This window comes from Solanum dulcamara, chromosome 4 (assembly GCF_947179165.1).
Source record: "Solanum dulcamara chromosome 4, daSolDulc1.2, whole genome shotgun sequence".
In the NCBI taxonomy this organism is placed as follows: Eukaryota; Viridiplantae; Streptophyta; class Magnoliopsida; order Solanales; family Solanaceae; genus Solanum; species Solanum dulcamara.
Genome location: NC_077240.1, coordinates 11,571,726 through 11,585,631, shown reverse-complemented (window position 1 = coordinate 11,585,631; position 13,906 = coordinate 11,571,726). Strand labels below are relative to the sequence as shown.

Below are 13,906 nucleotides of genomic sequence, written 5' to 3'. Positions count from 1 at the left end.
ACGTGCAATTACACAGAAAAAAGAAAAGAGAACTTTGTGTTTTTTTTAAACATAGCACACAAATGAAATTTTTTAAAACAGAAAAAAAGAGTTGAAAGAAGACAAAAGGACCTAAGTTTTATGATTGGTCATTTTTCTAAATATCTTCCTCATAATTTAAGGCTTTTGGTGATAGTAGCATATTTCTGAAAATAAAAAGAGTTAAAAAGTGACGGTAAGAAATTTAATAGAGACTAATATATATAATAAATAATACTAATAAGAATATAATACGAGATTTAGTAATATTATTTGATTATTATTTAATATTTACTAATTCATTAGATATTTTATAATATTTAGATTTAGTGTCGGGGTAAATTGATAATTGAAATTTTGCCTAACATTCTTTTTACTTTTAGTATACTTAGTTTTTGAGCAAGTGTGTTGCATGTGTATCCCATAAATTATATATCTAAAAAAAACGTAGAAGTTTTGCATACATTTTCTAACAATATGTTATTGTATTTTGCGTTAGCAATTTAAATACACAAAAAGTAAAGGTATTCACTTTCCGTTATATTTCAAACTTGACAGTAGAATAGTTTTCTTAAGTAGAAATATGATGAATCGAAAAAGATTGACAGGCGAAAGACAATTAGGTTTGATATTAGGGAAATTCATTTTTTTTGAAATTTTTGTACAACTTCTCCAGTATCATTGTTTTAAACATAATCTCCCGTAAATGTAATATACAATGCTTATAAAACTTATCCTTGACAGTAAAAGCTGAATACAAAGCACAAAATTACAGTAAATTATCAATAATATAAAACATTAGAATGCTATACAATGACAGCAAACAAGATACATAAACATTACACAAAACAAATAAAAAGAGAATCAAGAGGTGAGAATATAAAGATTTTCTTCTCTTTTTTTTAACTGTTTTAAGTGTGTACAATATTGTGTCAAATATTACTATACATAGGATAAGATTGAGGAACACGAAGAGTTGTCGTATATTCATGAATATGACATTAACCCATTTGAAATCATGAAAGAGAGGTGGGAGTAAAAATTATAATGAACATAGTTAGTGGGAGTTTTTTTTTTTTATATATATATATATAATGAAGAGTTAGTGGGAAAAAAGGATTAATGTACTAGTATGATGATTTACTATTTAATTTATTAAATAGTTTAGTTTATGACATTTTAATTTAATGTAGGGTTGGTATGAATATGACATTAACCCATTTGAGATCATGAATGAGAGGTGGAGTAAAAATCATAATGAACATAATTAGTGGAGTTATTATATTTATATAATGGAGAGTCAGTAGGAAAAAAATGATTCATGTACTAATATGATGATTTACTATTTACTATTTAATTTATTAAAAAGTTTAGTTTATAATATTTTAATTTAATGTTGAGGTAAAATAATAATTTAACTTTTGTCTAACATTCTTCCCACGTGAAAATAAAACATCATAAACTAAACTATATCAAAATAATCCCTATGTTTTTATCAAGGCATTCTTATTTTTGGACGGAGGGAGGAAGTATAAAGTAATCATTGTTATGAAATAACTTAACTTAGTAAATAGCAAAATAATTAAAAGGACATATATTGAAATGAGAAAAGAAAGACAGAAGAAAGGCAGAGAGAAATTGCCGTGTATTAATGTTTTTGTATCTGTGTGTCAATTTCCTTCTTTGTATCGTGCCTTTATATAGGCATGGAAAGTAGAACAATATGAAAGGAAAAAATGGTAAATTATTGGTGGTTGTAGTTTAGTGGGTAATCCACTTATAAGGTGGACAATCCACCTTCCACTTTCATAACACTCCCCCTTGGATGTCCACGTGTAAAAAAAAAATTTACAAAACATAATATACATATTTATCATGAATATCCATAAAGCTTGTGTTTACATATCTGATAATACGTCTTGATTGCTGCCTCATTAAAAACCTTATCAGGAAAACCCAGTGGGACAAAACCTTGGTTAAGGAAAAAAGAGTGCAGCGCGTATTTTACTCCCCCTGATGAAAGCGTCATTTGATATTTTGGAGACGGCGCATTCCAACTTTATATCTTAATTTCTCAAAAGTTGATGTAGGTAATGCCTTTGTGAATAAATCTGCAAGATTATCACTTGAACGAATTTGTTGTACATCAATATCACCATTCTTCTGAAGATCATGTGTGAAGAATAATTTTGGTGAAATATGTTTCGTTCTGTCTCCTTTTATGAAGCCACCTTTCAATTGAGCTATGCACGCGGCATTGTCTTCGAATATAATTGTGGGTACTTTGACATCATTTTTCAGGCCACATCTTTCTTTGATGAACCGTATCATCGATCTCAACCACACACATTCTCTACTTGCTTCGTGAATTGCTATTATTTCAGCATGGTTTGAAGAAGTAGCAACAATGGACTGCTTTGTAGATCGCCATGATATAGCAGTTCCTCCGTGTGTAAATAGATAGCCTGTTTGAGATCGGGCTTTATGTGGGTCCAATAAATAACCTGCATCTGCATAACCAATAAGGTTTGCGCAACCTTTGTCAGTATAAAACAAACCCATATCAATCGTACCCTTCAGGTATCGCAAAATGTGTTTGATACCGTTCCAATGCCTTCGCGTTGGGGAAGAACTATACCTTGCTAGCAAATTAACAGAAAATGTTATATCCGGCCTAGTTGCGTTAGCAAGATACATAAGTGCACCAATAGCACTGAGATATGGTACTTCAGGACCAAGAATTTCTTCATCCTCTTCTGGAGGTCGAAATTGATCTTTTTCTACTTCAAGTGATCGAACAACCATAGGAGTACTTAATGAATGTGCTTTGTCCATGTAAAATCTTTTTAAGATTTTCTCAGTGTAGGCAGATTGATGGACAAAAACTCCGTCTGCTAAATGTTCAATTTGCAGACCTAGACAAAGTTTTGTCTTTCCAAGGTCTTTCATTTCAAATTCTTTCTTTAGATATTCAATTGCCTTTTGGACCTCTTTAGGGGTTCCAATGAGATTTATGTCATCAACATAAACGGCGAGTATAACAAACTCTGATTTTGTTTTCTTAATAAAAACACATGGACAAATAACATCATTAATATAGCCTTCATTTATTAAGTACTCACTTAGGCGATTATATCACATGCGCCCTGATTGTTTCAGACCATATAATGATCTTTGTAATTTTATTGAGTATACTTCCCGAGATTTTTTACATGCTTCAGGTAATTTTAATCCTTCTGGGATTTTCATGTAAATTTCATTATCAAGTGAACCATAAAGGTAAGCTGTAACCACATCCATTAGGTGTATTTCAAGATTTTTATGTACAGCTAAACTGATGAGATATCGAAATGTTATTCCATCCATAACCGGTGAATATGTTTCTTCATAGTTGACTCCGGGTCTTTGAGAGAATCCTTGTGCAACAAGGCGTGCCTTATATCTTACAATTTCATTTCTCTCATTTCGTTTTCTAACAAAAACCCATTTATAACCAACTGGTTTTACACCTTCAGGGGTTTGGACTACTGGTCCAAAAACCTCACGTTTAGCAAGTGAGTCTAATTCTGATTGAATTGCCTTTTGCCATTCTGGCCAATCACATCTACGTCGACAATCTTCGACGGATTTAGGTTCAAGACTTTCACTATCTTGCATGAGGTTAATTGCAACATTATACGCAAAAACATTATCCACCGTAATTTTTGATCGATCTAAATTTATCTCATCACCGGTAGAACTTATTGAAAGTTCTTCATTCACTTGAGTATCGGGTTCACTGATTTCTTCAGGAATATCAGGATTACTCAAACCTTGACCTTCTTCAGGAAGTTCGTGTGTAGTATCATCTTTATTATTTCTTACGCTTCTTTTTCTAGGTTTTTTATCCTTTGAACCCAACGGTCTACCACGCTTCTGGCGTGTTTGAGATTCAGAAGCTATGATACTTGTAGATGGTCCTTTTGGGACATCAATTCGGATAGGTACATTCACTGCAGGGATATGTGACTTAGTTATCCGTTTCAAATCAGTAAATGCATCTGGCATTTGATTTGCTATTTTCTGTAAGTGGATGATCTTCTGCATCTCCTGCTCACATGTGCGGGTGCGTGAATCAAAATGTGATAGTGATGAAACTTTCCACGCAATTTCTTTTTCTTTTTCGGGTTCTTTTTTCTCTCCCCCTAATGGCGGGAAAATTGTTTCATCAAACCGACAATCTGCAAATCGAGCAGTGAATAAATCTCCAGTCAACGGTTCAAGGTATCGAATTATGGAGGGTGAGTCAAACCCAACATATATGTCCAACCTTCGTTGAGGGCCCATTTTTGTACGTTGTGGTGGTGCTACAGGCACGTATACTGCACAACCAAAAATTCTTAAATGGGCTATATTTGGTTCATGACCAAATACTAATTGTGACGGAGAGTATTTATTATAATGTGTCGGTCTGAGACGTACAAGTGCTGCTGCATGTAAAATAGCATGACCCCAAACAGTAATTGGCAATTTTGTTTTCATTAGTAGAGGTCTTGCTATCAATTGTAGACGCTTTATAAATGACTCTGCAAGGCCATTTTGAGTATGAACATGTGCAACGGGATGTTCAATTTTTATCCCAATTGATAAGCAATAATCATTAAATGCTTGGGATGTAAATTCTCCAGCATTATCAAGGCGAATGGCCTTAATTGGATAATCTGGGAATTGCGCTCTCAATCTTATTATTTGTGCTAACAACTTCGCAAACGCCAGGTTGCGAGATGATAACAGGCACACATGAGACCATCTAGATGATGCATCTATTAGGACCATAAAATATCTAAACAACCCACTAGGTGGATGAATAGGGCCACATATATCTCCATGTATACGCTCTAAAAATCCAGGAGATTCGATGCTGACCTTCAGGGTCGATGGTCTGGCAATTAATTTGCCTTGATAACAAGCAGCACATGAAAATTCATTATTTGTAAGAATCTTCTGGTTCTTTAACGGATGTCCAGTTGAATTTTCAAGAATTCGTCTCATCATTATTGATCCAGGATGACCTATTCGATCATGCCATAGCACAAATATATTTGGATCAGTAAACTTCTGGTTTACGATCATATGTGCTTCAATTACACTAATTTTTGCATAATATAGGCCAGATGACAGAGTTGGTAATTTTTCCAAAATATATTTCTGGCCTGAGACACTCTTGGTTATACCAAGATATTCAGTATTTATTTCAGTTAGTGTCTCAACATGATATCCATTTCTGCGGATATCTTTAAAACTTAACAAATTTCTTGGAGATTTAGAAGAAAATAATGCATCTTCTATAATAATTTTTGTCCCTTTAGGCAGAATTATAGTAGCTCTTCCGGAGCCTTCAATCATTTTGGAATTGCCAGATATCGTAGTAACATTAGCTTTTCTTCTAAGCAAGTTGGAAAAATATTTCTCGTCTTTAAAAATAGCATGAGTTGTTCCACTATCAATTACACAAATATCTTCTTGATTGATCATTGATCCAAATAAAATTTGAGGCATTTCCATATTTTCTTCAAAAGGAAAAAATAAATAAATATTATAATTAATACAGAATTTATTATACAAAATTTTATTTTATTACATGGATCTAGAAAAATACAAACATAATATTTAATACATATAACAACAAAGAGAATTATTTAAATATTATCGGGCTTATCAACATTCATATTTACTTCTGGAAAATTAAAGAAATCAGCTACATCCAGATGCATGGGCTCAATATTGTCCTCAGAGATAAAATTTGTCTCTGGATTATTTTCTGCCCTCTTTAACGATGCCTGATATAGCTGAACCAAGCGTTTTGATGACCGGCAAATCCGCGACCAGTGCCCCACACCTCCACATCTATGACATATTGTTTCTGAATTATTCTTCGGTAAAGCTTCTGGCTTTTTACCCTGCCTTTTATATTGCTGGTTATTTCTCGGTGCCAGCCGAGCATCATGATTAAAATTTCTTCTTTGACCACGACCACGACCACGACTGGGGCCATGGCCTCTTTCTCGTTGGTTAGAATTTGCCTGATTCACTTCAGGGAGTGGCAAAGAACCAACTGGCCGACTATCATGATTTTTCATTAATAGTTCATTATGTCTTTCAGCAATAAGAAGGTGAGAAAGTAATTCAGAATATTTTTTAAAGCCTTTTTCGCGATATTGCTGCTGCAGGAGCATATTCGCGGGTGGAAATGTGGAGTACGTTTTTTCAAGTTTATCTTGTTCCGTGATTTCATCTCCGCATAAAGTTAACTGAGCTATAATTCTAAATAAAGCAGAATTATATTCAGTTATATTTTTAAAGTCCATCAGTCTCAGATTTAACCAGTCATAACGTGCTTGTGGAAGCATGACCAACTTCAGGTGGTCATACCTTTCTTTTAAATTTTTCCACAATTTCAAGGGATCTTTTAATGTAAGATATTGTAATTTAAGACCCTCGTCGAGATGGTGGCGGAGGAAAATCATAGCTTTTGCACGGTCTTGACTAGATGCCGTGTTATCATCTTTGATGGTGTTTGCCAGACCCATTGATTCAAGATGAATTTCGGCATCTAGTGCCCATGAGGAGTAATCTTTTCCAGAGATATCCAAAGCAACAAATTCAATTTTGGAAATATTTGCCATTTTATAAAAATAAAATTAAATAAAACTCTTACCACTTTTGTTACCTTGAAAATTAGCCGGAGCCTCGTGCTGATAACGTGTTATGAAATAACTTAACTTAGTAAATAGCAAAATAATTAAAAGGACATATATTGAAATGAGAAAAGAAAGACAGAAGAAAGGCAGAGAGAAATTGCCGTGTATTAATGTTTTTGTATCTGTGTGTCAATTTCCTTCTTTGTATCGTGCCTTTATATAGGCATGGAAAGTAGAACAATATGAAAGAAAAAAATGGTAAATTATTGGTGGTTGTAGTTTAGTGGGTAATCCACTTATAAGGTGGACAATCCACCTTCCACTTTCATAACAATCATCATATTTTACTCATGTTTGGTTGGCACTTGGCACCACTTTGTCTTAAAATTAGGCAAATATTTGATCTGTTAGGCAAAGGATAATATAAAAGCAGCTAAAATCGACAAATGAATCCCATTGTTTATTTGTACGAATATTTTACAATTTTTATACGTTTACAGATCTGCAGGAACAGTCAAAATGAGAGAACAAATGTTTTCCCAGCTTTTCTTGATCCTACCTACTCTCCATCTGCTGTAAAATGAGTGCAGCTAATTCCAGTAAATGTCTTCAGGATCAGAAGACGTTGCTGCTGCAGCTGAGAAATAACCTTACTTATAATTCTGAAATATCCCCCAAGCTAGTGAAGTGGAATCCGAGGATTGATGATTGCTGTAAATGGCAGGGTGTCAGTTGCAACGGTGCAGGGCAAGTTATTGGTCTTGACCTTAGTGATGAATCATTTTCGGGCAGTATCAATCCGCTGGCTAATCTTAAGTTTCTCTCTGTTATCCGTCTTGATGGGAACAATTTATCTGTTCCAATTCCAGAGTTCTTTGCAGACTTCTCCAATCTAACTGTCTTGAGTCTAAGTTCCTGCAACTTGATAGGAGAAGCACCTCAGAAGATATTCCAGGTACCAACTCTGCAGACAATTGACTTATCACTAAACGATATGCTTGGGGGTTCTTTACCTGAATTTCCTTCAAAAGGATCTCTACAAACCCTGGTTCTTAGGGCTACGAAATTTTCAGGAAGTTTACCCGAGTCCTTAGGGAACCTTAGGAAGTTGTCGTATGTTGAAATTAGTGCTTGTAATTTTACAGGTCCAATTCCATCTTCTATGGAAAATCTAACCCATCTTGTTCATCTGGATCTTCACTGGAATAGCTTAACGGGTTCATTTCCATATTTTAAGCTGTCGAAAAACCTCACTTACATTAACTGTGCCGATAATAAATTGACAGGAATATCATCTGACTGGGAAGGCCTTGAGAATCTTGAGTATCTTGACTTGAGAAACAATTCGATTTCTGGTCTCATTCCAGCATCATTGTTTTACCTACCCTCACTTTTAGATTTAGTTCTGTCCAACAACAAGTTGTCTGGCCAAATAACTGAATTACAAAATGTGATTTCTCCACGATTAAGTCTTGACTTGAGTACCAACAAATTGGAAGGGCCAATACCTGAGTTTTTGTTTGAGCTGCATGATCTTTTAGGTCTTTCACTCTCATCCAACAAGTTTAACGGTACTGTGCAGTTGAAGAAGTTCACAAAGATCAATCAACTTGTAAGTCTTCATCTGTCCCACAACAGTTTATCAGTTGACACAAATATAAGTGAATCAGACCTTGCCTTGCTACCCCAGCTGAATAGCTTCATGTTAGCGTCATGCAATCTGAAGAATATTTCCTTCCTCAAGAACCAATCGAAGTTGTCAATGTTAGATCTCTCAAACAACCAACTTACTGGTGAAATACCAAACTGGTTGGTGGAAATCAATGATGGATTACTCCGTTTTCTGAATCTTTCTTTCAATCAATTCACGCATCTTCAAGAACCTTATACATTTGGCTATCTGAATTTCCTTGATCTGCATTCAAATCTGCTCACTGGGGTTATTCCATTACCACCAAGTGCAGCTGCTTATATTGACTTCTCCAGCAATAACTTTGCTACTTTTCCGCCTGACTTTGGCAATTATCTAGTAACTGCTAAGTTCCTCTCAATTGCGAACAACAAAGTTATCGGTAGTATCCCTTCTTTGATATGCAAATCCAGCTATCTTGAAGTACTTGACTTGTCTAACAACAGTTTGAATGGCATAATACCACCATGTTTAGCAGAAAAAAGCAGCACACTGAAAGTACTGAACCTGGGAAAGAACAATCTCATAGGAAATATACCTGAAAATTTTTCTTATGATTGTGAGTTACAGAGCCTTGACCTCAGTCAGAATCACTTAACAGGTCTGCTTCCTCGTTCTTTGTCCAACTGCACAAAGTTAAAGGTATTAAATCTTGGAAACAACAAGATCACGGATACTTTCCCCTGATGGTTGAGGAACATGTCAGATCTTCATGTACTTGTATTACGGTTCAATGGTTTCCATGGGAACATTCATTGCTCACGAGTGAGTTCCAACTGGACCGCTCTTCAAATCATGGACCTATCTTCCAACAATTTAGGGGGTGTTCTTCCCCGAGGTTCATTCTTGGAGCTAAAAGCAATGATGGCTGACCCATCTTTAACACATTCACGCTCTGATATCTTGCATTATGAGTCTCAATCTGTTAGGCCAATATACTATCAGGACAGAGTCACTCTTTCTCTTAAAGGACATTATGTTACACAGACAAAGATCTTTCTCTTCTTCACCTCCATTGATTTTTCAAGTAACAATTTTGTGGGGAATATACCAGAGACAGTTGGAGATCTCAAATCACTTTATCTTCTCAATATTTCACACAACAATCTCACGGGTCAAATCCCTCCAGCAGTTGGAAATTTGAAGCAATTGGGATCACTGGACCTATCATTCAACAAGTTAGGTGGCAATATCCCAGAAAAGCTTGCTAGCCTCACATTTCTTTCCTTCATAAATTTATCATACAATGAATTGGTTGGAATGATTCCACGAGGCAACCAACTTCAAACATTTGGAGAAAGTTCTTTTGCAGGAAACAAGGGGCTATGTGGGTTTCCGCTGAACAGTTGCAAAAATCATTCAGCAGTGACACCTTCAGAGCCAGAAGTTGAAGAGGACAAATTCATTTCAAGGACAGAGACTTATGTAAGCGTTACACTGGGATTTGTTGGTGGTGTTGGGAGCATCTTTCTACCACTTCTGTTCTCAGAAAGATGGAACCAGTCGTACAACAAAATAATTGACAGATTTATTTTAAGGATATTTCAGCAGCAAAATCAAGATGGGAGAACTAGTAAGAGCAGTAGTGCAGCATCTCGGAAGAAGGCAGAAGGGAAATCAAGAGTCAGTCATTAATTTCACAAGATGTAACACTTCCTTCCAGCATGCTGCTCACTATTAGTACTTCTAATTGTTTCCACTATGAGTTATCAGTGTTTCTTTACCTTTCATGATTCATTTTAGTTGCTTCTTATTAGATAGAAGAAAAAAATGCAATCTTGCTTTCTGTTGTAGGCAACGGTCAGTGAATAGCCATAACAAACCTGATAACAACCTTTTTTTTAAAGAAACAGCGGAAGCCAACTTTGCCATTTTCTAAGTACAACATAGTTAATACAAGTTCTGCCTTATTCTTCAAAGTCAGAGTCGTTCTGCACAGACAATAAGACTTCTTCAAGTTCCTTACTGAAGTCTTCATTGCCATCCAGCTCTTCAGCTACTTCTTGTAGGGAGAACTTATCCTGCTCTTCTTGGACAACGTCAACTGAGTCTTTATCAGGCTGATGACGAATGCCTATTTTTTGATAAACTAATTCCTTCTGAGTTTTTCGGTAAGTCTCCTATCAACGTCTGTTCCTCTGTTATGTGCTTTACATTTTCTACATCCACCATGTCTCTAGTCCTTTTAATAGCTAGATCTTTGCCCCTTGCATAATCTGCCGATTTTTTCTTGAGCAAATCCACCTCAAGCTCCAACCTCATATCCATGTGGGTGAAGTTGAAGTGCTCAATCCAACTATTTGCAAATAACTTTTTGCACACTATTTGGATACTTGCATTTTGTATTTCTGTCAGTTCATCTAATCTCCTCACTGCGGAGCTTTCATTTACATCCACAAACCCCAAAAGAAACATGTTCCTATCTAGCATACGTTTGACTAGAGCTGGGACTAGTTTAACATCTCTGGCGTTTGCCTCAGTGACAAGATTTCTAAGATTCTTCAACTCTCCCAGAGATATATAAATCTTGAAAGGAGGCTTGAATGTCTGTATGTCATAAAGGCAATATAGGCAATACAGTCCACCTAGTTTACTTAAAAGAGAATGAGTACGACACCATGTAACCAGTGCAGTATGCATAGAGTGATTGTATAAAACATGCCTGATCTTTAGATGGACTAGCCTCGAAAATATAGGAGAACTTTTTAGAAATCCACACTCTCTTCATTTCTGCAAAAGTAGGAGATCCACCCTTGGCAAACTCATTTATAAGCTCCTCAATGTCTAATTTGAATGGTTCAAGGTCCATGTTGACTTCTCTTTATGGCCTTGACATTAAATTTTCAAAGGCATTTGACAGCTTGTTGAACCTTTAATTAAAGCTTCCTGCTTACCCCAAATTCTCTCCTTGCAAATCCTTTATGTCCAAGTTAAATGACTCCTGCACAATTTTTGCCTGAAAGTGAATAATTTGGAGAAAGTTCATCTAAATATACAGTTTAACAAGTAGATAATGAATGTACTAATGCATATTCATTTAACGTTCTCAAAAGTAAACCAAAGAATATCATTATAAGAAGCAAAGTAATACTTCAATTTCGAAGAAACATTTCAACAAGCACCTGCTCAGCACTAGACAATAGCCACTGGCTTAGTACAACCGCTAGTGGTTACTTACAAATTGAATCGTTTCTAGTGCTTACTCACAAATTGAATAAAATAAAACGATCTCGTGGAAAATAAGAATATCTCTTATAAAATAACTTTGTAAAATCAAATTTCCGGAAAAATGCTACTATGAGAATGAAATACTGTCTATTTAAAAAGATTCAATGACTCAAACTCGTGAAAGCTATTATCAAACGGTCTATACTACTACTTTAATCATTACTTGACAGCATCTGACATTATCTAATGGGAAACTATATAAATTGGACTCATTAAACAAAGTATTATTTAAATTGGATTCAATCTAAACTATTTATCTAAATTGAATACTATGCCTAAACTATGTATCCTATTACCCATTTGTTATATTCACTGAACCAGTGTTTCTTCATCTTGATATATGTTCTAATGGAATCAAGTAGTAAACGCTGTAAAAAACAAGGGACATATGAAAGTAAGCAATTGTAAATAGTTTTCTGTATAAGTGTTCTATTCACTTACTCCCTCCACCCTTTTTACTTGTTAAATTTTGATTTGACACACCTATCAAGAAAATAATGGTTGCTATAGTAAATTTAGTATTTTACCCCTATTAATTGATAAAATTTTAAACATATTTACTCATTACATTTTTCAAAGACATTAATTCAATGTTAATAAATTAAGGGTATAATAAGAAGAAAAAAATTATTTTTTCTTAATTTATCAAAATTGACAAGTAAAAAAAAAAAATTAATTAGAAAATATTTGACAAGTAAATAGAGACAAAGGGAGTATCAAATAGCTATCTATAACGATAATATAAGTATTAAAGCATCTTGCAAATTTAGTGTGAAACAAAAACAATTAATTGAGATAATTAGATTTATTTATACAACAAATGTAATACGTAACGTCGCTAAGCAACTTTCTGAGTTGCGTCGGTCGGTTGGATATGCTTTTATATTTCTGTTTCGGTATTCTAATTCTGGAAGGTGATAACCAATATTTTATTAAATCTAACATGATTTAATTTTTCTCCTTTTAATTTGATAATTTCAACATGGATCGAGAAATAATTTTTTTTTCTTTAAAAGATTAAACATATACTGGACAATACTAAACCAATAGAAGTCTTTTTTGAACATTTCGAATATAAGTTAGAGGAAAATCATCTGCGGTCATTTATGAACTTTTAAATTGTATTATTATATATATGTTCTGAAATAAATAAATAAATAAATTAGGAAACTATACCAAAAGAAATTGTAATTGAATTGAATACAATTATCTAAATCTTGACTGATCTTTCACATTGAGGGAAAAAATTAAAGACAATTTAAAGATTTAATTTAATTTCTCATTATCATAATATTTCATTGAGATTCATAAAGCAACATTAGAGAATAATATTACCTATTTTGATATCTCTAATTGATTTAATAAATTGGTGTTAATGTTAATGAGATGGGCCAATTTTTTGGTGTGGATGTCAAATATGACATGTTTATAATCTTATTATGTGTTATATGTGCTACTTATGTGTTTCAGTATTGAATTTCATAAAAAATTAAAATATTTTGTACCAAAAATCAAAAACCAATCCTTTTAAATTTAAATTCGATAATTTTGTATATACCAAATGTCCAAATCCACGCCCATTAGTTTATTCTTTCGATTAGTCACGTTCGAATAATGGAAGAAGCACACTTATTTTTTCTATTTAAATTTATATTACAATACGTCTCAAGCTTTTTTAATTTACATTATTATAGGTTATTTTATAATTTTTAAAATTATGATGCGTGGTAGGAAAAAGAGAATAATAACTAAAATATTTAAACTTACTATATTATAGAATTAATGACGCTCAATGAGGAGGTGCTAGAGGCTGGTTGTAGTGGGTATACGAAAGAATAAAGGTAGACCGAAAAAGTATTGAAGAGAGGTGATTAGACAACATGGCGCAACTTCATATTATTGAGTACGTGACTTTAGAGCGGAAGGAATGGAGGCCACCTATTAGAATAGAAGGTTAGTAGGGGTAGAATGTTGTCTTGTCTTGCGAAGATTTAATGTTTGTCTTAGGACTAGTCATATCCTTATAGTTTTTGCCATATATTGTTTATTGTATTTTGATATCACACTATTTTGTTGTTGTTATTGTTCTCTCTTGTAGTCTTTACATTGCTTTTTTATTAATAACTATGCTTTATCTATTATTTTCTTCTTCTTTTACTTGAGTTTGATGCATTTGAGCCAAAAGTCTTTTAGAAACAAGCTCGATATCTCTATAAACTAGTAATAAAATATGTGTACACCCTATCCTCCTTAAATCAATTTCACTGGCTATATATTATTGTAGTATAAG

General features: G+C 33.9%; 2 protein-coding genes and 1 pseudogene across 2 annotated transcripts; 2 read left to right on the top strand and 1 right to left on the bottom strand.

Moving 5' to 3' along the window:
• Positions 1 to 7,278: 7,278 nt before the first annotated feature.
• Positions 7,279 to 9,075, top strand: LOC129883994 (receptor-like protein 47). Its single transcript, XM_055958383.1, has one exon. It carries the CDS (start codon positions 7,279 to 7,281, stop codon positions 9,073 to 9,075), a length of 1,797 nt encoding a protein of 598 aa, XP_055814358.1.
• A 12-nt stretch (positions 9,076 to 9,087) lies between these two features.
• On the top strand, positions 9,088 to 10,023 carry LOC129883993 (receptor-like protein 33). The gene has a single exon (XM_055958382.1). The coding sequence runs from the start codon at positions 9,088 to 9,090 to the stop codon at positions 10,021 to 10,023; it is 936 nt and encodes a 311-aa protein (XP_055814357.1).
• A 269-nt stretch (positions 10,024 to 10,292) lies between these two features.
• On the bottom strand, positions 10,293 to 11,770 carry LOC129886231 (uncharacterized; annotated as a pseudogene).
• Positions 11,771 to 13,906: the final 2,136 nt, after the last annotated feature.